At 43.0% G+C, this 14,024-nt stretch overlaps 1 protein-coding gene across 2 annotated transcripts in view; it reads left to right on the forward strand.

Moving 5' to 3' along the window:
- The window catches only part of SRGAP1 (SLIT-ROBO Rho GTPase activating protein 1), a 312,702-nt gene extending 299,252 nt beyond the window's left edge, over positions 1–13,450 (forward strand). Inside the window, exon 22 of one of the 2 annotated variants that reach the window (XM_025402923.1) lies at positions 7,884–13,450. In XM_025402923.1, coding sequence (XP_025258708.1) covers positions 7,884–8,261 — 378 coding nt within the window. In that variant the 3' untranslated portion in view covers positions 8,262–13,450. The remainder of the gene's footprint in view (positions 1–7,883) is intronic. The other variant, XM_025402924.1, reaches the window with a different exon arrangement.
- Positions 13,451–14,024: the final 574 nt, after the last annotated feature.

The following is a 14,024-nucleotide window of genomic DNA, read 5'->3' on the forward strand; positions in this document are numbered from 1 at the left end:
CCAAACGCAGCAACTTATCCTTCACCTTACAAGGAATATCTTGATAGGCCCCACACCACTGGACCCCTAGAAATTTTACTGAGGTAGAAGGTCCCTGAATTTTAGTCGGATTTTTTACCTATCCTCTAGCACACAGATGTCTCACCAATAAGTCCAATGTGTTTGCTACTTCTTGCTCACTGGATCCAATCAGCATAATGTCTTCAATGTAATGGACCAGCGTGATATCTTGCAGAAGCAAAAAGCAATCAGGGTCTCTCCAAGTAAGATTATGACACAAAGCCAGAGAGTTGATATGCCCCGAGGTAGGACAGTAAAGGTATACTGCTGGCCTTGCCAGCTGAAGGCAAATTGCTTCTGGTGGGCCTTATGGACAAGAATGGAGAAAAAGGCATTTTCCGAGTCAGTGGCACCATACCAGGTACCAGGAGATGTGTTTATTTGCTCAAGCAATGAAACTACATCTGGTTTAGCAGCTGCACTTGAAGTCACCACTTGGTTAAGCTTACAGTAATCCACTGTCATTCTCCAAGATCCATCTGTCTTCTGCACAGGCCAAATGGGAGAGTTGAACAAGGATGTGGTGGGAATCACCACCCCTGCATCTTTCAAGTCCTTGATGGTGGCACTAATCTCCATGATCCCTCCAGGGATGCAATATTGTTTTTAATTTACTATTTTTCTAGGTAAAGGCTGCTCTAATGGCTTCCATTTGGCCTTTCCCACATAGTAGCCCCCACCCTACCAGTCCAGGAGCCAATGTGGGGGGTTCTGCCAGCTGCTAAGTATGTCTATGCCAATTATGCATTCTGGCACTGGGGAAATGACCACAGGAGAAGTCTGGGGACCCACTAGACTCACTGTAAGTCAGACCTGAGCTAAAACTCCATTAATTACCTGACCTCCACAAGCCACTACTTTAACTGGAGCACCACAATGATGTTTGTGGTCCCCCGGAATCAATGTCAGCTCAGAGCCAGTGTCCATTAGTTCCCAAAATGTCTGATCATTTCCCTTTCCCCACTACACAGTTACCCTGGTAAAAGGCTGGAGGTCCCCTTGGGGAAGTATGGGATAAAGATTCACTGCATAAATTGTCAGTAATATAGCGGGGTCCTTCCTCAAGGGGACTCGGCCTCCCCTTTGTTCAAGAGGTTCTGGGTCTGTAAACTGGATCAAGTCTGGAAATTGATTGAGGGGCCGTGATTCTGTTTTTATAATTCAAATTAGTCTTTTGTCCATCTGACCTAGAAGTTTTCTGCTTGTATAAATTAAGTAGGAATGCAGTAGGCTTCCTATCAATTTCACTTCTAGGAACACCATGATTAATTAGCCAATGCCAGAGCTCTGCATGAGTCAGACTATTCTGCTTGCCGCTTTGCCTCTGCTGTCCATTATAGTAGCTACGCCCACCTTGTCTTTGACAGTTGAGTGTCACCACTTGGCTTCTGCCACCTCGGGATCCTATTATGTCCATTGTATTTAAATTTTGTAGTTGAGTGACTGCAGTTCCCACCGTTAGATCTGACATACAGAGAACAGCAATTACAGGGCTCTTCAAAGATGCAAGTGCTGGCCAGGCACGGTGGCTCACGCCTGTAATCCCAGCACTTTGGGAGGCCGAGGCAGGTGGATCACAAAGTCAGGAGATCGAGATCATCCTGGCTAACATGGTGAAACCCCATCTCTACTAAAAATATAAAAAATTAGCCAGGCATGGTGGTGGGTGCCTGTAATCCCAGCTACTCGGGAGACTGAGGCAGGAGAATGGTGTGAACCCAGGAGGCAGAGCTTGCAGTGAGCCGAGATCGCGCCACTGCACTCCAGCCTGGGCGAAAGAGCCAGACTCCGTCTCAAAAAAAAAAAAAATGCAAGTGCTGCCCTCACAAATCTGTTTTGCAAGGCATTGGTCAAGGGCTTTCCCAGCTGGGATGAGTAGGTCTAAAATGACTATTCCACTCCACCATCCCAATCTCCCTAAGCCCTTGGATCCCTTCCTCTATATTAACCAAGGGAGATCAGGCATTTCCAGCTCACTCACAGTGGGACATCTTTCAATCTACATTTCAGTTAACCAAGCAAATAAACTAATAGAACCTTTTTTAACTCCCCGAGCTGCAACATTAAATGCAGAGCTCCTACTTAGTGGGCCCAAATTAATAAATTCAGCCTGATCTGACTCTATGTTCCATCTACCGTTATCCCACACCCTTAATATCCATTCCCATGCCTGTTCTCCAGATTTATATTTATATAAATTAGAAAACTCAAGGAGTTCTTTTCTAGCGTAGTGCACCTCTTCATGGGTCACACTCTGAACCTCACCTCCAAGGGCCCACCAGGACATTAGTCTAGTTGTAGGTCTAGAAGCAAACAGGTGTTGGGGGTGGCTCCTGAGGAGAGTCAACATTATCTTGCCTGGCAACTGCCTCACAGGAGGCCATCACCATTGCCTCAGGCAGCGCAGGGTTTATCTCCTCAGACAAAGGTGGAAAGGCTGATGGCAGCATGGGTCAGGGAGGGGATGTTGCCACTACTGGGGATAGGGAAGCCGTTTCTTCTGGCAAAAAAGGTTCATCAGAGTTTACAAGCTCAGTGTCCCCAGCTTCATCAGGGTCCTCCCACACATCCCCATTCCAAGTTGTAGGGTCCCACTCTTTTCCAATCAATGCCCTCGCTTTAACAGTAGACACCTAGCAAGGGTGTGCATGCACCTTTCATTGCAGGTCAGCCACTCTAATGATAAGAGCTTGTGTCTGGTTTTCCACAATTTCAGCTCTTTCTCTGCAGGAGATAAGACTCTCACTCAGGGCAGTCTTAGCAGATTTGAGGCTCAATATCTGCTTCTGAAGCCAGGAGATAGAATCCTTGAGTTCTTCATTGTTTTTCATTACTTTGTCCACTGAACTTAGGAACAACCAACGAGCTTCATTATGTTCCTTGGTTCTCTACACAATACTCCATACAAATGTATTACGTATGGAGTTACTAAACTCCTTGCCTCTTATGAGCGATGAATCAGGGGTGTCAAATGCATGTATTTTGCATAACTCTCTAAACAATTCACACCAAGGACTATCAGTGTTCTTCATCCTATTAGAAGTAGAGTCCTTAGTATTTTGGGGTCTAATCATATAAAGCAGAAGCCCCAAAACCAATGAAAGAACTCCATCCTTAATATTCTGTTCCTCTAGAACCATTCCTGATACCAAAATCTGTATTAGTCAGGGTTCTCTGGAGGTACAGAATTAATGGAATACATATACATAGAAAGGTGAGTTTATTAAGTGTTCACTCACACAATCACAAGGTCCCACAATAAGCCGTCTGCAGGCTGAGGAGCAAAGAGAGTCGGTCCAAGTTCCAAAACTGAAGAACTTGGAGTCTGATGTTTGAGAGAAGGAAGCATCCAGCATGGGAGAAAGATGTAGGCTGAGAGGCTAGGCCAGTCTAACCTTTTCACGTTCTTCTGCCTGCTTTATATTCACTGGCAGCTGATTAGATGGTGCCCATCCAGATTAGGGGTAGGTCTGCCTTCCCCAACCCACTGACTCAAATGTTAATCTCCTTTGGCAACACCCTCACAGATACACCTTTGCATCCTTCAATCCAGTCAAGTTGACACTAGGTATTAACCATCACACTAAGAGTGGTGGTGCGTGTCTGCAGTCCCAGGTACTTTGGAAGCTGAGGCAAGAGGATTGCTTGAGCCCAGGAGTTGGAGGCTGCAATAAGTTATGATTGCCCTACTGCACTCCAGCCAGGGTGACAGACCAAGACCCTGTCTCCAAATATATGTATGTTGATAGTCAGTGAGAAAAGAGGTGAATAGATTCAGGGTTTACCATTCAAATAATCTAAAGCAGCTTCCAGCTATCACTGAAGTTTAAAAACTAAGTAGATTTCAAAAAAGAGTGAATGAGAAATGAATGAAACATGGAAAAGTATTAAAGGTGGGTTATTTTTAATAAAAAGCACCCAAGGAATCCGGCCCCAATACGACAAATGTCCAAGCTATTTTCAGTGTTCTAACTAAAAAGAATTTGGGATAGCAAATTAGATTGTGAGAAGTTTAATGTGTTTTTTAAAAATTAAAGCAATTTTAAATGTACAGCAGCTTCTCAGCAAAAACCAAAAAGGCTTTGACTGTTTTATTTTTTTCTGTTTAAAGTGCTGTGCAAAGCCCTTTGAGGCATATTTACAACCAGCAATATTTTACTATAGCTGAATGTAATGATTTGAGACACTTATAACATCACTGCTTATAATAAGCAGGTGAAACATAATTTGGGTTAGAGAGACAGGGATTTAGGTGCTTGGAGGTAGGAAGGCATATAACGTCTGTTTAACCCTTTGACTTCTAGAATCAGGAATTTTTTTTTAATTGTAAATTATAAAAACAGGCCAGGCACAGTGGCTCATGCCTGTAATCCCACCACTTTGGGAGGCTGAGGCGCATGGATCACTTGAGGTCAGGAGTTTGAGACCAGCCTGGCCAACATAGTGACACCCCGTCTCTACAAAAAATACAAAAAATTAGCTGGGTATGGTGGCAGGCACCTGTAATCCGAGTTACTCGGGTGGCTGAGGCACGAGAATCGCTTGAACCCAGGAGGCGGAGGTTGCAGTGAGGTGAGATCGCAGTATTGCATTTCAGCCTAGGTGACAGAGTGAGACTCCGTCTCAAAAAAAAAGAAATGTAAATTGTAAAAGCAAAAACTCAACAGATAACTAGGCTCCGCACATGTCTCTGAGGTAAATACTTGTTAAAAAAAAAAACAAATCCATGTTTAGCCACAAACGGAAATCACATATGAAAGTAATAACTAGAAAAGTGATGTCACCCTCATAAAACAGCTTCCAGATTTGCTTTTTATCTTTCCATCTTTAGCCTTCAGATTTTCCCATGGGGACAAGTAAGCATGCCATCATTGTGTTCATTAAAAAAATGCAAATTATTTTCTTAAACAAATTAATGGAATGCCTAATGGAGATTTTTCAAAAGACTACCACATCCATACATAATCATCGTATCTTGGTTTATTCATTATTGGAGACTGTGATTTAATTTCAGTGTCTTAGATTATTCATTTGGCAAATCTTTATTGAGCATTTACTGTATGCCAGGTCTCACACTAGGTTTTATGCAAACAAAGTTAAACAATAGCCGCAGCCTCTGAGGGCTCACATTCAGTCTAGTTGAGGAGATGAATAGGGAAATGAGTTACCATTAAACCGTGCCATGAGGGGTATGCTCCAGATGAGTGGAAGAAGCCCTGGGAATATGTCAGTAAGAGACATTTCAGTCACCAGGGCAGTGGATCTCTACCATCTCACACAAACTCTGCCTTTTTCTTTCTTAATTGTGGTTAAAAAATAAAATAAAATAAAATTGACCATCTTAACCATTTTTAAATGTATAGTTCAGAAAGGTATATTCACAATGTTGTGAAACATCGCTCCAGAATCGTCTCACAAAACCAAAACCCAGTACACATTAAACACCTCCCATTTCACCTTCCTCCAGTCCCTGGCAACCACCGTTCTACTTTTTGTTTCTATGAATTGGACTCCTTTAGATACCGCATATAAGTGGAATCATACAGTATTTGTATTTTTTGTGACTGGCTCATTTCATTTAGTGTAATGTCCTCAAGGTTTACACATGCTATAGCACACGATAGGACTTACTTCCCTTTAAGGCTGAATGATACTCCTTTGTATGTATATACCACATTTTCTTTATCCATCCATTGATGGAGCACACTCCACCTTTTTGAAACAAATTTATTGTAACTTCCCCCTTTTACTATCTGAAATAAATTGACCTTTTTTTTTTTTTTTTTTTGAGATGGAGTCTCACTCTGTGACTCAGGCTGGAGTGAAGTTGTGCGATCTCGGCTCACTGCAACCTCCACCTCCTGGGTTCAAGCAATTCTCCTGCCTCAGCCTTGGGAGTAGCTGGGGGTGTACCACCATGCCCAGCTATCTGAAATAAATTGATTGATATATCTCTTTTGAAAATATATATATAAAGCTCTAAATAGAATATAAAAGGGAAATTGATATTAAAACAAATGTATTTCAGTTAATTATCAACTACACTAGAAGACAAATGAAGTAGTGATGCTTTCACCTACATGGTAGAATTTCCATAAATGCAATAATTAAAAATGCATGTCGATATGGGAGTATTCAGTTAATTGAGTTAATAACTCAAATTCCATGAAAAGAGCTTCCATTAGTGATAATATTTCTCCAAAATGGTGAACAACCCTTGGTCATACTGTTACACTCAAAACAAAAAATAACTTTCCTAAAACAATAACATTCCTAAAACATTTGACGCCATCCAAAAGATATTTTATGTTTATATATTAGAAAAAGAGGTTCTAGACTCACGTTCTTAAGAAGAGAATTTTTACCTATATAAATGTCTGGAGGACATTCAAAAGTTGAACAAGGTGTGCAGGAAAATTTACTGCATGTAAACGCACGAGGGCAATTGCAAGATACCTAATATGTCTGAGCCTGCCCATCAGCTGCCAATAGTGCAACCTTGTTATTGTGACATTAAAATCCACACACAACAACATATTACCAAAATGCCCTCTATGAGACAGTACCACTTTCATTGAGATCCACTGGAAAATTGTATCGGGGAAGACTTAAACTGAATTTCGAAGAACTTCTTGGAATTAGCCAAGTGTATAGTAAGTGCTCAAAAATTTGTAGAATGAATGAATGAAGCCAGATTTTTTTATTCCTATTATATTTATTTATTGAGAAATTATTGCAGTATCTAAATTTAAACTTTTATCATAAAAGTTGAAAAACTTGCCCAGTGCGGTGGCTCATGCCTGTAATCCCAGCACTTCGGGAGGCCGAGGCAGGCAGATCATGAGGTCAGGAGTTCGAGACCAGCCTGGCCAACATGGTGAAACCCTGTCTCTACTAAAAATACAAAAATTAGCCAGGCATGGTGGTGTGGGCCTGTAATCCCAGCTACTTGGGAGGCTGAGGCAGGATAATTGTTTGAACCTGGGAAGCAGAGGTTGCAGTAAGCCAAGATCACATCATTGCACTCCAGCCTGGGTGACAGAGCAAGACTCGGTCTTGGGGGGTGGGGGGGAGTTGAAAAACTGTTTTTCAAAAGTTTTCATAAACTTTTATCATACGTTGAAATAGAATTCTATATTAATAAGTCAGCAGGCAGACATGATGGCCTATACCTATAATCCCAGCACTTTAGGAGGCGGAAGCAGGAGGATTACTTGAGCCCAGGAGTTCAAGACTAACCTGGGCAACTAGTAAGACCCCATCTCTACAAAAAATTTAAATATTAGCCAGGTGTGGTAGCACACACCTGTGGACCCACCTACTCAGGAGGCTACTCAGGAGGTAGCACACACCTGTGGTCCCACCTACTACGCAGGAGGTAGCACACACCTGTGGTCCCAGCTACTCAGGAGGTGGGAGGATCATATGAGCCCAGGAAGTCAAGACCGTAGTGAGCTGATGCGCACCACTGCACTCTGCCTAGCTAACAGAGTGAGACCCTGCCTCAAAAAAAAAAAAAATAAAATAAAAACTAAAAAAAATTTTTAAGTCAGCATGTAAGTCAGAGACCATCAGAAGGCTACCTAGGGCCTTAGGAAGGCCAATGTTTGATACATGGCTCTGTGAGCCATTGCATCTCAGTCTCCTGAATCAAGAATCAAAATGATTGTGTGAGATGGCATTATGTTTATATATTCTGCGGACTATGGAGTTAAAGATATTCATACTCTGCTGGGCCGTTTACTTTGAAATTAAGTGTCTGGGTTTCTATACATTAGTATTCATTATCAGTCTTTTCTCTCTTTCTGATTATTCTTCAATAGGATATTGAAGAAACAATGAACACAGCTTTGAATGAACTCCGAGAACTGGAGAGACAGAGCACAGCAAAGCATGCCCCTGATGTGGTGCTGGATACCCTGGAGCAAGTGAAAAACTCTCCCACCCCTGCCACTTCCACGGAATCTCTCAGCCCTTTGCACAACGTTGCCCTCAGGAGCTCCGAGCCTCAGATTCGACGTAGCACTAGCTCCTCCAGTGACACAATGAGTACTTTCAAGCCTATGGTGGCACCCAGAATGGGTGTGCAGCTGAAGCCTCCAGCCCTTAGGCCAAAACCTGCTGTTCTTCCAAAAACAAATCCTACCATAGGACCTGCCCCGCCTCCCCAGGGTCCAACAGACAAGTCTTGCACGATGTAAAAACCAGCCAAGCAAGGCCATAAAGGGAGGTGACTTTAAAAAAAAAAAAAAAAAAACGGATTAGTGACAAAATCATTGATCCATAACTTTCCTTAGTTTTGTGCTTATAACTGGAGATCTTTTGGCTTTTCTATGTTGTCGAATGTAATGTCTGAGACTAGCTAAATTAACACGGGCATTTGTATTTTGTAATTTTTTAAAATAACTGGACATATGTCATTTTAAGGACAATAGAAACACTTAGACTTACTTGAAAATCCAATGCTGCACCACTTGTAATGAAGGCAACACCGCTCTCCACCTCGTACAGAGCTTCAGGTTTAGTGTAGCCCAGGTGAGTCAGAAAGGTTGTGACCTGAAGGCAGAAGAACCCGAATTCCACACCTCACTGGAGTATAGCCAGTGTTGGTCTGTGGCACTTGGGCTGAAAGGTGATAATGGCGTTGCGTGGTAGCTGACAATGAGCACCTTCGATTCCATGTAGAGTGGGGTTTAGCTCATGCAAAAGACTTGCAGTTGTCTCCATGGGACGATCCCAGCGGGACTGTCAGTCCGCAGCTCGAGTGGGTTGGATGCTTGCCTCTTTCCTAACAGTTATTTCCCCGGGTCCAGCTTAAAGACTCGATGGAATTGGGTCGAACCTCTGCTGTTATTGCTTGAACTTAACCTGGGAAAGGAGAGGAAGACATCATCTCCAAAGCTATTAATGTCACTCCTTTTGTGAGCATGATTAGGCCTCGGAGATTTCCAAGTCCCTCCCCTACACTTACAAACGACTAGAAGGGTTTCATTTTAAAGACTTTCTGGTTACAGTACTCCACGAACTCCTCCAAAGATTCGTTGTTCAATAACTGCCTAGAAAATGTTTCTATCTCCCCAAATCCCTGTGTTCTCCTCTGTGGAAATGGAGGCCGCAAGAAGCACCTGAGGCCTTGGTTCATGCAGTGTTCTCTTTTGACTAAATCACCTAGGTTCCTTTAAACATGCTGCAAAGCCCAGGCATGGTGGTGCACACTGTAGTCCCAGCTACTCAGGTGGTTTTCACAGGAGGATGGCTTTGGGCCTAGTAGTTCGAATCCAGCCTGGGCAGCATAGTGTGAGACCCTGTCTCTTCAAAAAAAAAAAAATGCCCCAAAGACCTGATGATCCTAAATTTGAAATCCCAACTGCCTTCTCCATTTGTCTTTGAGCCAACCCCAAACTGGCCCTGGTACCTGAGTGAGAACCACGCAGGGCCATCAGCAGAAGATGACCTTGTAGTTCTCACCCAATTGTGTACCTCACAACCACAACTTCTTTTTCTTTGTCCCTTTTCCCTTTTTTGTTTTCATTTTTGTATGTGGTCTCTACATCACTCCCATAGTCAGCGGAACTCTCAATTGGAGACGCTCTTTCTCTGGCATCCTAGCACACAGACAATTTTTAAGGCTATATTTATGCTATATCTTCCCCCCTATCTTAAGAAAATTTGCTTTGAATTCCATTCTCCTACCAGCAGCAGCTGATATCACCTGTAGACTTGTGAGCATTTTATCGACTCTATCATTGAAGTTACTGATATTTTTGTTGTTGTTGTTGTTGTTGTTGTTGTTGAGAAAAATGGATTTCCCAGAACTAATCCCTCTGGCCCACCATTAATTTCCTTCTTGGTTTCATTTCAAACTGTCAGCCAATTGCACGCACACCTAAGAGCTACACAGTGTAGATTTTACTTCATCAGCCCATTGGTGAATGCATCGTGCAGAAATGAATTGGGATCTGTACTTAAATCAAGATCATTACTTTGATCTCTACCTCAGTTTGCCCATCTAGTCATTCTATTGCAGGAAGAGGTTAAATCGATGAGATATTGTTACCTTCCAAAGTCACACTGCTGATTGCTTGCCTGTGGCCTGATTTCACAAATGAATAGTGATTTTTTTTTTCCCATGTATTTCTAGGTATGGTGAACTTTTAAACCTCCAAATTTTCAGAGCCATACTTTTTGCCCATTTTGAAAAAGAAGCCCAGGACAGTACCTTGTCCAGCCCCTCCCCGTTTCCCCCGAGCTTTTTGGGGCCTTCAGCACCCTTGGACACCATGGAGATCCAGCCGGGACTGAGCTTTGAATAGCACTAGCCCTTTTAAACAATCCTTACGAATTCCTTAGGAAGTTTAAACTTTCCTAAATAATCCCCCACTTTTTTTTTTTTTTTTTTGAGTTGGAGTCTTGCTCTGTCACCCAGGCCAGAGTACAGTGGTGCAATCTCTGCTCACTGCAACCTCCATCTTCTGGGTTCAAGCAATTCTCCTGAGTAGCTGGAATTATAGGTGCCACCACCATGCCCAGCTAATTTTTGTATTTTTAGTAGAAACGGGGTTTCACCATGTTGGCCAGACTGGTCTCAAACTCCTGACCTCAGGTGATCCAATGGCCTCAGCCTCCAAAAGTGCTGGGATTACAATGTGAGCCACCATGCCTGGCCATTCCCCCACTTCTTTAAAATAGTAAGAATTCTTAAAAACCATATTCCTTGCTTGATGGAAGAGTAAGATGTTAACAGAGGGTATCAAAGGGCCAGAGGTGTCTTTGAATTTATTTTTTTTCAGTGTCTTTTCTGAGCTTTTCAGATCTTCCTCCTGCCTGTTCATTTATTCAGCCTTCTATCTGGTCATCCTCCCCAGCAGCTCTTCTCTCTGGTGTGTCCACCTGTGGTGGAATGAGGATTGCCTTTCTGTGCTCCCCATCAGGACTCTGCTGTCTTGGCGGGCAGGAGTCATGCTGCTGCAGAGCCTCAGAGGCTGTGCCTTCTTTCAGGAAACAGCTCCTAATACTCTCCCATCACTCACTCTACCTGTCTCCATCTTATTTCCCTATACTCCTATTGTCACCTTGAGACTTTTTTTTTTTTTTCAATTCCATATGAAGGGTATGACCTCAGTGAGTGAGGACTCAGTAAAGACTCACCTCTCCTTACTTGGTTTAGTAAATGTCTTCAGATTCCAGAGGTAAGACAAGGTGGCCACTTCACAAAGAATCCAGAATCATGCTCAGTAAAGCTCATTAAGAGCCACTGCAGCTGAGAAGGTTCACAGCCTTCTTTCTAGCGACAGAGGCAGCACACAGGGGAGGTGGGAAGACACAGGGAAACGAGAGAGAACGAGGAGAATGAAGCCTTGAGGTGTTCTGCCCCCAGTTTCAAGGAGCTTATCAGGTTTCATGGGCAATTTGGGGAGGCGGGCATTTTGATGGTGGGTAAATGATGGCTCTACAAAGATTACCTGACTCCACTTACACAAGACTATGTATTCACAGCTGATAAAACTGTATGTTCACATCCCATCCATAGAACTCACTGCAGGAGATTCACCAAGTCAGCCTTTTGGACTGGGTTGGGGTTTGGGGAGTGGATTTGGGGATAGAGAGAAAGGTACTTAGTACACATTTTCTAATGGGTGTTATGTGAACTGTTTGAACCTGCTGAGTGGCGCTTTGTAGAGCTCCATGTTCACATTCAGTGTCAGCACCATTCAACAGATTAGCACATCTTCGTACAACATCATCTGGCTTTGGTGTCCCTCGAGCCACCTGTAGAATAATTTATGGCAGGGTCCCACAATCTACTGCAATGATCGTGAACAGCTATCAGTGGATGTACTGCTCCAAGAGTCAAATTGTATCAGTTAAGGGTTTTCCAACTTTTGCTATTCTCCCCCACCAAAAAGCGGGGGCGGTTATAATTTAAAGAAAAGGAAAAGAGGGGTGGGTTGGTAGTTGTGTCCTTAACATTTAGGAATGACATAGCCTCTGGAGTCTACAAACTGAAGAAGCTGTCATCTGATCAGCCTTGGAAATCCAGTTAAAGAGCCTATGGGTCTCTTGAGGGGGAGTTAGAGGATTCAAATTTGGGATGATGCTCATTGATTCCTGACCATAGCAGTGAGAGGCCATTTTTTGTGCAGGAAATGTGGGACTCAGTCTTGTTTTCGATTATCCACCACAGAAACCCTGAGACACAGAGCAGCTTAGAAAGCTCTACCCATGCGTAAACAGAGCTCCCTACTCCAGACCACCTGCCACCCACCTCCCAAGCTGAGAACACAAGCTCCAGCTGGGCTGGAGAGTCAGGCTTGGTGCAGGGTGACTTTAGCGAAGTTTTGTCAGATCCATAAAGCAAACTGGAATTTGAGCTTTCACTTACCCCAGTATACTTTCTTTAAAAAGTGGGGAAAAAAAAAAAAAAAAGTCTATGTGGTATAATCGAGATGGATACCTGTGTCTTTAAATTACATAGGGAATTTTGTGTGTTTAAATAATTGTACTGGGTTCCATAATGCTTATCTTAGAAACTTTAGTAAAAGAAAATATATGAACTGTGCATTTGTGAATGCCCCCCTTAGAGCATTCATCCAAGTTCAGTGTGTAGTGTGATGGTTATTATAGATATTTAAAGTATAGTAAGTGGCTGTGTAACAGGAGAGGCTACTGTTTACCTACGTACTGAAGGGTAACTGCTGCCCGCGTAATTAAATCAGTATTGTCCTTTCCTGTCGGTTTGATCAATTGCAGTACCGGTAGCTTCCTGCTTGTGACTGTTACCTAATTGTGTCAATGTACATCTGTAGTATGTACATGTGAAAGTGCCTTTCTATTTTAGAGGAGTCTTAGCCTTGCTCTCGTACCGTTGCCCCACTCTGTGCCCCACCTCCACCTCCTCCTTCCAATTCCTGCTGCCCACTCCAGTGTTTTGAAGCTTCCTCCCTCTCCCCCACCTTCTCCATCCCCTCCCCCCTGTGCCTCAGTGCTCAATAGTGTCCCATCTTGCATCCCTGTCGGTCCTCAGACTGTCTCGTTTTCCTTGTAGACGTGATTGTGCCTTTCTCACCCCTGTGTCCTCCCATCCCACCGCATCCATCCCCCGCTCATGTGCTGCTGACAGCATCACGCTCACCCGTGCTCTGTACTGCCTCTCACCATGTCATTCCCTCCTCTCTGAGGTGAAAATAAAGGGGGATACTTTTACAGTTCTGGAAAGAAAAAAAATGTTTTGTTAATCTGTTGTGACAATGCACTTTTATGTATAGTACTGTACATTTTGGCATGTACCATTACAGGCTTCAGTATACAGTCAGGTTTGTTCTTCACGGTGTATCTTTATAATAAATAAGATAGTTCTGGCTGCCTTTGTCTGCTTCCAGTTTGATGTGCATCTCTGTGGTGTCTTCGTTCCTTTCCTTTCTCTCATCACTACTTTCTCCCTGACAGCTAGTTTGCATTAAATAATATGAAACTTTTACCTTTAAAATATTTTTTTATCTCACTTCCATTTCTTGTTCATTTGCAAATAGGGTGTCCTGCACAGGGCTGTCCATGAAGCTGTGGTTTTTCAGTCATGGTTTGGAGGCTCAATGTGTAGTCAGAGAAAAGAGTCTTGGGAGAGACTTAACTGAGAAGCTGAGAGTGTACAAGCCTCCTAAACATACACCAGATTGAAATCTTTCTTTTGAGAAAGACTCTAGTTAACCATGGCAAGCCCATCTTTGGTTTCATTTCAATAAATTGAAAAATAATCCTTAGGTAATTTTTATGTGCTTAGAATTCCCTGTGTATTGGTATTTTTCTTTACCTTTTTTTTTTTTTTTTTTTTTTTTTTTTGAGACGGAGTCTCTCTGTGTCACCCAGGCTGTAGTGCAGTGGTGCAATCTTAGCTCACTGCAATCTCCCCCTCCCAGATTCAAGCGATTCTCCTGCCTCAGCCTCCTAAGTAGCTGGAATTACGGGCA

Source organism: Theropithecus gelada, chromosome 11, assembly GCF_003255815.1.
Source record: "Theropithecus gelada isolate Dixy chromosome 11, Tgel_1.0, whole genome shotgun sequence".
Taxonomy (NCBI): domain Eukaryota; kingdom Metazoa; phylum Chordata; class Mammalia; order Primates; family Cercopithecidae; genus Theropithecus; species Theropithecus gelada.